General features: G+C 37.8%; 1 protein-coding gene across 2 annotated transcripts in view; it reads right to left on the bottom strand.

Moving 5' to 3' along the window:
* Positions 1 to 14,194, bottom strand: part of LYRM4 (LYR motif containing 4) — a 95,452-nt gene that overhangs the window by 47,368 nt on the left and 33,890 nt on the right. The window contains exon 3 of one of the 2 annotated variants that reach the window (XM_059835968.1): positions 2,742 to 2,781. The exons of the other annotated variant lie outside the window; for it this stretch is intronic. Within the exon in view, the coding sequence (XP_059691951.1) occupies positions 2,773 to 2,781 (9 nt within the window). The 3' untranslated portion in view covers positions 2,742 to 2,772. Of the gene's footprint in view, positions 1 to 2,741; positions 2,782 to 14,194 lie in introns of those variants that run through there. 2 annotated transcript variants of the gene reach the window in all.

Raw genomic sequence — 14,194 nt, 5'->3', positions numbered from 1 at the left:
CCCAAGTGGTCAAGCGAGTTTGCAAGCCTGCCCTAAAGAAGCAGCTTCCTCCCTCTCTTCAGAGTCAGATGAAAAGGCTAGTGGTGGGCTAGGAAAATTTTAAAGGTGAACAAAAAAAAAGTCATTAAGAGGGTAGAAAGCACAAGAAATGCCCAGTCTCAAAAGTAACTCTGTTACTCTACATATTCCCATATAACCCCTAAGTTTAATTCCTAACTCCCTTTCCAGCATACAAGTGACTGAACTACAACTTGAAATAGTGCCCATGTTTGACAGTTTACAAGTGGGTTTAATCACCTTGGTACAGATTTACTAATAATTTATAATCCAATTTGTCTTTGAAATAACTAATATTTCAAGCACCTGACATCAGAGGTATCTGAACTACTATAATCTCATTGCAATTAATAGCCTCAAACCATTCAGCTGCAATCTATCACTACTTCTCAAACAGCACTGATTACAGTTACTTTCCATTTTTCTTTAATGTGTCCTATAAATTATAGTAAATAAGCAGATAGCCTTCACCCTTTTAGTTGTATGTATGTTTAAGAAGTGGTAAAAAGGGTATGGAAAAAGAGGAGGAAATCCTTACTGTTATTTTAACTATACTCTAAATCTATTACAAACATTGATGTGGCTGTAGGCCAGTTTAGACAGGATATAAATGACTGTCCTCCGCTTTGCTCTTTTCTTCAATCATTAAAGTTTTCTTAATATTCATGAAAAATACTTTATATCCCTGGAAGCTAAAAGCTTCTCTTTATTCACAGAACAATTACACCTCTGGCTGCATCATAAATTACCTACAATCTCAGGACAACATACTTATAACCTTATCCGGAGGACCAATCATGAGAGAAGATATTTGACTTCATGCCTAATAATTAGAAAAAATGCTTTGCTGTTTATTTAAGTTATAAAGAGTGCTCTTTATTTATGGTTGTCAAATATTACCAGGATCACTAGGAGATCTTTCAAAGTCAGTGAAAAATTTGAAATAGCGAATTTCCACTGGTGTTTGTGCTTACTGCTCACACACACTGAATTTCCCAAGAGATATATATGCAATTTTGTGATTGATCTTCCCAAAGAAAGGTTTAGCTGGAGGCAGCTGGCTTGGGCTGGGAAAAAGCAGTCACCAAATAGGCATCTTTCTCATTATGACAGGCAAGGGTGGCATTGAAGGTGATATTAAAACACTTTTCTTGCCTTGTCAAAGCTGTCCCTGCAACTGGGATGAAACATGCACAGCTTGCCACAAACTGAAGTTCAATAGTACATCTTAACTTCTACTTCCGTTGGAAAAAAAATAAAATAAAAAAAGCAGAGTTTTGTGGAAACGACTTACGAATTACAGGCTTCAGGTGTAACCTTATGGATGCACTGCTGTTTTATGCCCACAACTTTATTTTTGATTTCTTATGGCAAGTGCTGGATTTTACAACAGCTAAGACTAAGGAGCTGTTTTAGTCAAATTCCCATTCTCACCCTGCAAAAGCTTTCAGAAAAATTCATGATGTGATTGAAATTTCAGTGTTTATCTATTCCCAAAGCAGTATTTTCTTCCACAAAGTAAGACCAAGATCCTTCCTAGATCCAGTATGAAATACAGTAAAGATGCATAAATAAAAACATCCTTTTGCTTTAAAAAATATTTTAAATATTTTGATCTTAAGCAGTAAGGCTAAACCAAATATGCTTAAAATCTGAAAACTGACACGGGTAGAAATCTCTGCTAAGTACTACTTAAATGTCACTTTCTACTAAAAATAACCTATAGCACATATAACAGAGAGCAGTCATATGATTGCTTTTAAGAGGGAACAATGGAAATTACAGGTTTGACAAGCATATACCATGATCAAATTAAACACTGCTTTTCATGATTTACATACACAGAATTTGCTTTTTAAACGACACCGGCATTTGGAATTTGCTTATATAACAATATAAATATGCAACATTACTCCTGCTCAAGTTCCCTAGCTCTTTGTGTATCTATACAATAACATTATCTTCAGTTCGTTGTAGTAGTTGTTGTAAATTTTCTTTGTAGCCAGTTCCTGTGTAAAATAATTGAGTGCACAGGTAAAAGAACAAAACCAAAAATAAAAGTACCTAATGCACTACTGTTAAGAGTAGCTTTTAGTTCTGTAAACTAAATAAGTCACTGCAGATGTCTGTTAATACGGTAGTAGAAAATGGTATTAGCACTAGCAATTCTGCATAGGTTTGCAGCGATTTCCAACCTATGTCAACTGCCCTTCCTGACCTTCGACCTTAAGAAATACCGAATTTGAACAGCAATGGTCAAATACCACCAAAGAGAACAGCCACTGGATCTCACTTTGTTCTCACTGCTCACAAGCTGTGTAACAGCTGCCCTTTGTGTTTGTCCTTTTGTGTATCAGAAACACAAAAGAAAGACAGACCTAATTCTTAATCAGCTGCGTGCCCCAGTATGCACTGTACAGGGAACTTCATGCCCACCATACAACGAATACTGGGCCATGGAATTGGCTGCACTAACAGTAAGGTGGGTAAGTGGCTTTTTAATGTTATTATATTGCGCATTTCTCCTACATGAGTTTCACAATGTATCTGTACACCGACAGTGTATAACTTAAAAGCTGTGCAATATAATAAAGAAAAATGCCACTTACCTGACTTTCCATAATTTGGTCTATAAGAATTCAGAGTCTCACTAGCATGCTAAATATTGGGATGTCATAGGAGAGCAAAGAGTCAGTCTTTTCACAACGAAGAATGTCATGTAGCCTAAAAAAAAATTACAAAGGGTTTTTGCTTCTCTAAAGGAAAAGACACACTATATTAATTTTTCTGTTAAGCCAATGATTTAAGTTTTCCTTCCAATGAAACAGAAGGTGTTTCTGCCACTTTCTGCCACTCTTTCACAGGTGTTTCTGCCACTCCACATACCATTTCTACATTCCTTCAAAAGAGATCCACTAATTTTTCCTAAATGTTTTTCCTAGATGTGATTCCTCTGTGGATAAATAAAGATACCTCCAATACATACACTACTTTCTAAATATATTTAAACAGTGTTCAGGGACAGGAACAAGGGTAAGAAAGTTGCAGGAATTTCATAGCCAGACACAGAAAATTACTGTCAATAACCAAAATAATTGTTTCTAAAACTACAGAAAATTTACTGCAGCTTTATAACACTGTTTAAGTGTTCAATCAGGCTCATATAGTAAGAATAAAAATATCCCCTGGATTTAGAGAATGTACCAGGCCTGCAGGTCTCTTGACACAGCATGATAAATAAAATTAAAGAAAACATGACTTATAAAGGGCAGGACAAAAAAAAAAAAACCCACAACAAAAACCAAACTAACAAAAGCAAACAAAACAAAAAACCTCCTACCAAATTCCAGAAGACTGAATTGAAGTGTGCTATCAATAAAATTTACACATCAAATTTTGTTTAAAAAATAAAAATCACTTACCCTTTACACACAGAGAATACAAAGAGATTTACTGAAATACTGATATATAAAATAACAGTGATCACTCTAAGATCATCTTAGTGCAATGAAAGCTGAATTGGTGGGAAAAAGTAGTTTCAATTTTCTGCAGAGGTATGACAAACTTTACTTGTACTCAATAATCAGGCTAGACAGATACCTAATGCCCAAGTCTACAGCATCCTTCGATAAGGTGAAAAGAAACCTCAGGTACAGAACATTGTATGGAGGCAAATTCAGCCACCTTCTGACTGAGGTCAACTGAAAGCCAGCTTTACACGGGAGATCAATAAGAAAATGAGTAAAATGTCTAGCCTGATGCTATCTGTGCAGTAGTGATTGTAAGATACTGTTGGTTCTTCCAGAATAACAGTATGGTTTACAATGCTTTAATTTCCTTCTTATTGCCAATATCTCCAATTCAAATAACCAGACCTCTATCATGTAAAACTGGGTTAGTTGGTTTTTGGGGTAGACTATAGCAACGTATTTCCCTGTGACGTTACATAGTATTCCAGTTAACATTTCTCGACTCCTGCATGAAATCCAATTTTGCAAAGATACGTGGCAGTGAAATAACAAAGGCTGAACGTCAGGTTCATATACAATTCTACACAAATTCACAACAGAATTAAGAATAAAATATTAGTCAGTATTAAACAACCAGAAAACCCCCATTGTGCCTCTGTCTGGCCAAAATCTTTCTGCATTTGGTGCTTTTCAACGATGATCAGGAAATTCATTACCAATGCTTACAAGTTTTTAGAATAATACACTAGGTGTTTATTGCTTATTAGGGTTTCCATCCCCAGAAGCTTAATGGGAGCAGAACTCAAAACTGAGGAAGGACAAAGCAAACTTGAATTTCTTCACATATTACATAGGAACTAAAGCAAACACTTTAGGACCCTTGAGAACAAATTCAAAACTCACATGAACTTTAAGTCCAAACCACTGTAAGGTCTCTAAAGCAAAGTTGAAAAATCTCAAAGACATTTTCTAAAAGAGAAATATACTCATAGCAGCCAACACCAAAAAGTGTCTTCATATTAAGCGAGCCTTAAACCATCTTTGTCATATATGTAACTGAAGAATTACCTGTTTTAAAAAGGGAGAATCCAAGACAACAGGTGAAGATAAAAAGGATAAATGATGTTCTACACCATCAAAGTTTGTGGCAGAACCAGAATTAAAGGTGATTTTTCTAAACTTCTCTTCCTGAAACTACACACTTGATTATGATCTCTCAGCCTTCGCAAGTTTTTTTAGATATCAAAAAAAGAACATGCATAAATATACACCACTTTCCCACTCAGCTATAGGGCAAAAGGATTACATTGTTTTACCCTCGCAAAGTTTCATTAATACTACTTAAATTTTTTCTTTCATCTCAGGAGAGACCTTCTCTCCAGTGTCATGTTCTTCACATTCGTTCTTTAGCAATGGCATTGCTCTCCATACACCCTCTGTTTTGGTGACTACCATTTAGTATAGGTTATTGCAGAAACATCTATAATCAATCTAAAGCTGGGTCAGAGGAGCATGGTCCTTACACAGGGGTTTCAAACTTCCTAATGAAAAGACTATGCCAACAACTATTTGTACCACAGGGGAAAAATCTCAAATTATTAAGAGGCATGTTACAACAGCACCTTTTTGTCGCCTTATAGTAAGCGGTCAAAGACGGTTTTGAAAGAAATGTGTTCCCATGAGAAAGGGCTATACAACAAACACATAACTCTCTCTTACAATGCCCTTGAAAATTCTGGGGAGAAGAATGCATTACATGCCTTAGCCATTGTTTTCCAAAAGACTTCTGATGAAAAGAAAGCCTGAGTTTAGCTAATGGTTAAAACAATCAAATACTAGTACTAATAATTTGTAAAGATCTTACAAAAAAACTCAAACCCAAAAAATACTGAAAACAACAAAAAACCCCTAGCACATATTTTAGATAGAAAAGATCACCTGAATCTTCCACAGTACTTCTACCAAAAAAAATTAATCTATCATGAAATCACTAAACACTGCAGGACTATTAAATATTTTTGGACTTATGGTTCTAGGACTCAAAGAGGCTACAAGGTGGAGCTGTCATGCGGTGGGATTTCCTTCCTCCCTCTGACGTGGTACCTGTGGGAGTCAAGGAAGAGCAGTCCATCTGCAAAACACAAGGTGGTACTGGCGTCCTCTTCATCCTTCCCGCCTGCGTGTGGTACAGGACTTCTGCATCCCAGCCCTGGGATAGAGAGACCCTCACTGGCTCCAACTGTGGAGTAACTCCTTGCTCCTCCTCCCCTCCAGAGAAGTGCTGGAGAGGGCAGGTGTGGGACCAGGACAGGAGTGCAGCCTCCTGCAGAGCAGGGAAGCAGAAACATTGTCAAGGTGGGCTGAGCAGCACCCTGAACTGTGTAGAGTCACTGCCTCATAACATTGGTATCATTCAGTGTCACAAAGTTGGAATTGGTTTGCTGCCTATCTCAGTAGTCTTACCTTCTGCTACATAACTGTAAGCTTCTTGCATTTTAGTTCAGTTAGTAACAAATGGTAGAAACAAGCCAAAATAACCGTGTGTTGATACCTACAGCCCAGGAGGACAGTCTGGTAACAAGAACAGACTAAATGTTCCTTGAAACCAGAAGTTTAGTGCATTTTGTACTTAAAATAGCAACATAATGCTTAATTCTAAATATATAGTATCACAATCCAAACAAATCTTTAAAAAAAATGTTTTTTCCATTCCTGCCACCCCAAAATCTCCTGATGCTTTCACAGCCACAGATAAACAATGATAGACAATGATAGTGAATTTTCAAATGGGCCAGTACCTCCAAAATGTGAATCTCAGCTAAAACCCTGTGGAAAATTTTTGCAATAAATAAGTTTCTAAAAATGTCTGATATATCAACGTACTACAGCACAGATTTTCACTAAGGATCTGATTTTTTCTCAACAGGATATTAGAAAAAGCATTTCAGCATCATTTTAGTCACAGTCACCTGAATGTGATAATGGAGAACAGGAACATTAATGCAAGGAATGTCAGCAACTCCTTCTTTTCTCAGGTTTTCTGGCACTTGAAGCATGTTGTTACCTTACTTGATCCAATACTAACACAAATGTGACCCGGAGACGCAGACTGGCAGAACAGCCATTTGGGTCAGGGCAGATGTGGCTTCGTATTTCAGGACTTAGAGCCCTGCCTCTTACATAAACCTTCTTTTGACCACAAGCTGCTCTTCTACTTTTTTGGTTTTTTTCTTTTCTTTTAAAACTTGGATTGAAGGACAGTAAGGTTTAAAATCACCTGGAGGTGGATGAGCACATACACAGAGCACCCAAAAGAAAGGAGAGCACAGCACAGTACCTAAATAAGGACAGACTACCCAGAGCCATTTAAGATATGAGCAGAATTGCAAGAGCAACTCCAGTGGAGGCAAAACCTCTGCATGCAGTCTTCTTGATGACAGGCATTGAGCGCACAAAAAGCACGTGAAATGTTTACAGCTTTGTTTGCTTTTTACCTTCTGATTGATCCTGGGATTAATAATCATGCCATGAAACCACAGGTAAAAGTGCAGTTGATCATATGATGCAGGTCTCGATAGTCTTCCCATATCTGCCCAAAACCCTAGCTTTTCCAAATCAGAAATACCTGCAATTGATTCTTTTAATACAGGATTATTTCCAGAACAGATATTGCTTAAATGGATCTCAGTGACATAGAATTTACATTGTCCCCCTCAATGTGATTTCTACTAACTGCCCCACTTCTCCAATACTATAAAGAAGAAAACAAACAGAAATCTGAAATGCCCCCATTATTACTCTGAAGAAATGGCACTGACAGATTCTTTGTGTTAAATCAGGAGATCAAGCTTTCAGTTATTCCAAAAATTTTAGACAGGACTGGGAAGTATTCCATTATTTTTACTACAAAAGCATTCTGACCTGATGGGTTCACAGTAGTAAGCTGTTCAACACCATTCTTAAGAGATAGAGAATAGTGAAGAGAGGAACATTTATAAATAAGTGTAACAATACCTCAGGTTAAAATGTCAGGTTGAAACACCAAGTCTTTCTAATGCAGCATTCAAATCTCCTCAACTCTTACTTTCTGTGCAAGGAAAAGATGAACGTTTCTATTACTTACCACAATGAGGGACATTCTGCCTAGAAAATAAAAAACCCCGCTAAGTTTCTGTCTCCATATTCCAAAAAACTCCAGATGTTAACTTCAGTGAGTTTGCTTCACTACTGCATCCATCTCCCACGTTGAGATATCCCATATCCCACGTTGCGTAGTTTGATGTGCAATTGTAATGGCTAGGGTAAAATTGTCATGTGGAATTGAATTTTTTTGCAAGAGTGGCAGGGTTTTAAAATATTGTATCTAGGCTAATAAGTGTTAAATATATGCTATTTGACAGATCTGAAAGCAGACTGATTCACAAGTGCTGTTACATTTCATACAGCACTTCGGAAGCTTCAGGCTAATAGCAACTCACAAATGTAAATTGCCAAGAATTGGCAAGAATGCTAGGTTTTATGTTTGCTGCTTTACCAAAATCCTTCAACAAAACTTACCACTGCTTCACAGCTGAGATCTACAGGAGAACTAAGGGAAAGGTCAACTCAACCACAGGAGCTTTTCTCTAAATAATTCAAGACAGATTATTAGTTTAGGTGAAAAAAAAAAATCATGCTACCCAAAGAGCTATCTGATTATTCAGTCATGCATCTACAGTTAACACAGAAAAAAGTATTATAAATCAAACCTGGATTTTGGAAGACTTCATGCCTCTATGACTGAAAGTCAAGTTTGGAAAATAAATTCCAGATCCTACCATTGTGTGATGTAGATTCTGATCTTTCCAAAGCATAGTCTAACTAATAATTATAGTAGGAACTCTCACACACAAACGCTTCATTATTTAATTTGCAAAGCAACAATCTGATCATGTCTCACAACGATTCGGGGCAATGTTAGCCTATCTCAGAAACTGCAAGCTCAAACCACAGCAGGCTTTGGAATCAAACTTTTTCAAGTGTTTCAGGTCAGTAACACCATTTCATCTCAGGACCATTCTGCTTTAAAGTAGCTGTGTTGTACCTCTGGTGCCGGAAATTAGTTCCCTCTGGCAGCAGCAGGAAATATCAATTAAAATGTGTATGTCAAAAGTAAAAAGCAATGAGCCGTTATTGATCAGGAGTGACCTCCCTCCACATGCCTGCATGTTGGCTGGGAACAGCTCCACTGCAGAAGTGATGGTTTTTATCACTGCAGTTCATCAAGTGTGCTGGCACTGCAGTATACATCCTACCAGCACCATATGATGCATGGCTAAGAGTAGACATCAAGAGCAATTAAAACAAAAAGAAGAAGAAATAATGAGCAATAAGAAAGTGGGTGAAGTGTTATGACTGAAGTTCATCATCTGTTGTTTTTTAATTAATGAAGCAGACTTAGCACAGGTACACAAGCACACTATACAATACGAAAACTGCCCGTAAGCTGAGGGGTAGCCCTGATCAATTCTGCTTGCCATGGAGGTTGAAGGTGGGCAGAATATAGCTGTGCATGCATTTCAGAACTGGAATTGCCTTTGTAAAACATCTTTTGTTGCTCCTCGTTTCCATTCAATCGCACGAGGGCAAGAGGACATATCCCACTGTACATATATTAGCTGAATATGCAAATAAGCAGCTGAATATCCATGCCAGTAATTTTCTTCTGTAGAGACTCGTTTGTTTGGCAATGAATGCCATGGGCAGAGAACTGTAAATGTCTGCTGCATGTGGCTAGAGATACACAAAAAATACTCTGTGCATGACAATTTAGGTAAGAAATTCTGGGCCGCAGGGAAAGAGAGTGTAAGGGGAAGATGATGGACCAGGAGGGTGAAGACGGGTAAGTGTGAAGCCAGTTAGCGTGCAGGAAGCCAGATGTGGATACCAGGCAGGAGCACTCAGCAAAGGCCTGAGCTACCAGTTATGCTGAGGTAGGGGAACATGAATTCTTACTTTGTGTCCACAATCAAGAAAAACATATCTAGCCCCATACCTGAAAGACTGGCCCATCCTCACCCCAAAATACTTATCATGCGATCTAGTTACAACGTTTTAAAATACCTCTTCCTTTGTTAACAAGGACCAGCCATGATGTACGCTGCTCCTAACAGGCCACCACTACAAACAAAAACTCGACGTTTTAAGGCAGCGGGTCTGATTGGAAAAAGGAGGAAGCTGCGTCTAGAAACTTAGCGTACAGCTAGCGCAGCTCACGCAGAGTTGGTATTGAAGCTGCACTGAGTCTCTCGTAGTCACACAGAATTATACGGAGAACCATGATCACAGCACTCTGCAATTGCATTTATTTACTGTACTGATCTACTTCCAATACAGTAGTAACAGATCTACCAGTAGCATGCTAAGCATAAGTTTGCATTCATACAAGAAATGTCACATTAACAATGCTGTTCTGAAAGTCACATTGCAAAAGAAAATGTGGTATTAACCTACAAGCGCAGGACCCCAAATACATATACCTCACTGGGATGAGCTGCAATTTGTCATTTTTTAATGAAACATAGGACAGTGGGTATTGAGTGTCTCTCCCCACACGTCTAAGAGAAACTCCTTTAGCTGTACAACTATTCCATAACCCTAAAAGCACTAAGCCAAAATGAACTAAGCATTGCATGTTTAGGAGTATCAACTTTTAAGAACTTAGAGGTTGAATCTAATGCCCAACAGTTGGATGAGAATTAAGGAAAGGAAATACAAGCCCCCAGTTATTCTGCAGTAAGACAGGCTATGCTCTTATTCCCTTTGTTGAAGAGACTCAGGAAAGCATTACCATAAAAACATGTTAAAATGAGAAGCAAATGGCATTTAAAACAGCTTCACTTCCTACTTAGGGTAGACCTGAGAGCAAGAGGAGCAAGCATGTAGGAAGGAGAGTGCTTGAAGAAAGACATAAAAGCACAGTAGCTGGCACTTCTCTGCAATAATATTACCAGCCTGCTGAGAGCAATTACAATAGCACAGACAGCACTTGCTTTATTGTGACCTTATTGAATTAAATCTGAGGGAAAAAACTCGAGATTCAGCAGGGCATTTATTAGAAAATTTTAATGCCAACTTAAATTTGATCCAAAGGCCTCAATATTAAAGGTCATATCCATTACTATCTGGTGGGAAGCCTTGGATCTCTCTGTTCCTATGTTCCACCCTTTCTCAGTTTTGTTTTCTTTTGTAAGAGTAGGTCAGACTCTCCTTCTCTCAATTTCACAGCACTCTGTATTAGAGGTACAAGGCTGCTATTTACATTTTAAAAAGCCTTAGCCAGGAAGTCAAATAAAGAACTCCAATCTCACTTTAAATGAAAAGCTGAAAACGAAAACCAAAATCAAGCAGCACTGACGAAACTAATGTGCTATACAGCCGGATTTTACCACCTTACGTGCATACACAAAACATGTAATCTGATCTTCGCTGAATTATCTGCCACTACTTCCAGATCAACTGTCATCATGACAGGGAAGTCAGATATGAACTGACTACTGATCTGCACAGAATGGTAAAAGCTGTGTAGTGTTTTTAAAAAACAAATTCTTAACTCTAGATCATTGCAAACCTTTGAAATTGGAAGTACCATCACTTAAGTCTGATCAGCTGAGCTTCAAAGGCTCCTTGTTGTATGTCAGTAAGCACAACGGTGGCAACGGCTACTGGGTACTTCTTTAAGCCCCATCATTCCCCTACCCAGAGCTTTCAGCTTTACAACAGGAGATGCACATGCTAAGCACCTGTGAAAAACAAAGTGCACTGTGTAGCTCATGAATTACTCCCTGAAGGAAGTATTCCCCACAGACTTGCAATATAGCTACATCAAGTTACTCTTCTTTTAGCTGAAGGAAAGAAAAAGAAATACAGATGGCCTGGACTTTACCAAAAGATGAAAAAGACTACAAGTTCTACTTTTACACTGTACTGATTTTTTTTCCAAATATGAAACTGTACTAGAGGGCAAAAGCTTATGTTCTTGAATGCTTAAGTAATTTTGGAGCTTACATTTTAGCGACTTCCGGAGTACCTTAAGCGCTTAAGCACCCACATTAGTCAGCATAAATGTGTGGACACAAGTCTGGATCCTTGCTATCAATCTGCTCAGGTATCCTCTGAATAAAAGAGGCATCCTCTCTTTTCAGCCTATGAGAATATATATTACAGATATTCATTACACTCTTCACTTTCTCAGTAGCCTCAGTACTCACTCGATGTAGGATGTCTGAGGAAAGGAAGAAGGTTAAAAGACAAGTTTCCTGTACCAGGCTCACTTAGGTTTCAAAATATATGCCACCTGATGACCTGGTAGCAGCAATTTCAGTCTTCCTCAAAAGTACTGGAAAACCTGGCAATTGAACTAGTTGAATTATCATTCATGAATTATCATTCCTGAACTATCATTCAGGCTATGCTGGCATTAAGTATATTTTTGGAGAACAGTGCATGAAAATAAACTTTTCTGAGCTTAGTTCACACAAGATAGATTTTACATTCTACATGTTAACAGCCAAACCAAATCTAATTTCATGTACGTCCCAGGTATCTTAGGCAGGTTTGAAATCAAAAGGGCAAATACAATTTGAATGTCACTGAACGGTCACCACTTCTTAAAGACTTGTGTTCACACATTCATATGCCGAGGCAAGCTTACCCTTCTAGACGTGGATGCAAACGGCTTCTGGCTCAGAAGCTGCGCAGCAGTGTCTGGGCTGACATGCCGTATCAGCTGCAGCCCAAGATGCCTGCTTTTGAAACGAAATATAACTTACTCACACAAACACCCTACTGCAAAGCCCTCCACGCGCAACATGAATGTACTTAATCTGCCATGCTAAAGAAAGTGTCGATGGTTTTGTCTTCTGAATTGCTTTACCCTTCGCAAAGAGATTGATTACACATCCTTGCTTTAATGGGAGTTGATTTGGTAACCACTGTAATTTTATTCGTTAGATAGCTGTATCTTATCAGTCTTGTCTCATTCAAAAAACGAGGGAGAGGTGTAATTTATTACCTTTAACATTCACAAGAAGTCAGTAAAATGGCTGCTAGACTGAAACTGAAACATTTAATACCTTAATTTGTCTTTTCATATAAAAGCTAGTGTTGATGTTAGAGTACACACTTCTTAGTTTTGCACACAGACAACAAAATCTCTTGGTCTGATTTTTTTTTTTTTAGGACCTGGGCAACACATGATTTCTTCAGTTAGTAAGAAGAGAATAGGAATTACAGAAATAGAAATTTAAATCATGACACTGGGTAGGATGGAATCATACTACTGTTTAACTCATCTGTTTGCCAGCCATTTTTCTCCCACAGAAGTTCAAAGAAGTGAAATAAAAACAATCAATCTATTAACAACAGTTTTCAACTAACAGTATCATATTTGAAATACAGAGAAATACAGTATTTTAGAGTACTAAGCTAGAGTACTATGTGAGGATGGAGCCGGGATGGAGAACAAGAAAGGCAAGAGGAATGGGAATGCAGACATGTCTGATCTTGAACTGCTCAAGTGACATGGAACTTTGCTATCTGCATCAAGACTTGGATGTTTAAATCAGTCCTTTTGTTTCCTAGGATTGAGACTCTGGTGAATTTTTTACTCACCCTTGATAAAGTGGGTTTGTTATTATCAGGTATATTCCAGGTTTGTTATCATCAGGTATATAAATATTCTTTTCCTACCCCTTCAACTGATTAAAGAGGTTAGTCATATTCATTCTCCAGCTCTTCCAACTCCTCACCTGTTTTTCTTTCCCAAAACAATTTTTCTAATCTCATTTTAAACGTAAGCAAATGGTTTATCTTTAACTCTACATAAAATACCGTTTAATTTTACGGCATTTCAGGTAACAACTAATTCAGTCAACAGTTCCTTCTACAAGTAGCATTGTAAGATTAGGCCCTACACAGGAAGATACTAAAATAATTAATTTTATATCAGATTTGAGTTTAACAACATTAATGACTTATCTGAATTTTTGTATGTATATATATGTTTACTTGAAAAACTGCAGTTCGCCTTTAGGATCTCAATTGAGAAGTAAAACTGCAAAACCCACAAATAGCTGCTTCCCTACTTCTCTCTTTTCCTTTCCTGGTATTCACACTGGCTCTCACTTAACTAGAAAATAGCAGCATTAACTATTAAGTCTTTTTAACTGCTCATTAGGCAGGGTTTTTAACTCTTATATTGTCTTTGGTGTGGCCTATAAAACATGGTAAGACTGACACAAACAATGTGGTCAGCATCCTGACAGCTTTCTGTCTAAGCAGATTTTCTTCTCCAGCCTACTGCTGCTTGGATCTAAAGGGGAGAGACAAGAGAGCCAAGTAGATGATAAAGGGATACACACTGAGATAGACAGTGTTATAAGATTTGGAACATCATGCTTTAATTCCTGCTGTAAGCATATTTTGGGAACCTGGGAAAATAATTTAGTTCCCTATGCACCGAAGTCTTTAAATATATGCTTAAATTTAAACAGAAGTAGCCTCCTTTATTTCCACCTCAGTATCTTAAGGACAGGCATGTGGTGAAATGAACAGTTAAAATCAGGGTGCCTTGATCTCCTGGAGCTCACTGCTACTTCTGTAAAGGAGCAGTAGTACTGGTAATTCTC

Source organism: Gavia stellata, chromosome 3, assembly GCF_030936135.1.
Source record: "Gavia stellata isolate bGavSte3 chromosome 3, bGavSte3.hap2, whole genome shotgun sequence".
NCBI lineage: Eukaryota > Metazoa > Chordata > Aves > Gaviiformes > Gaviidae > Gavia > Gavia stellata.
Note: the sequence above shows the minus strand (reverse complement) of the source record. Positions and strands in the feature narration are given on the sequence as shown.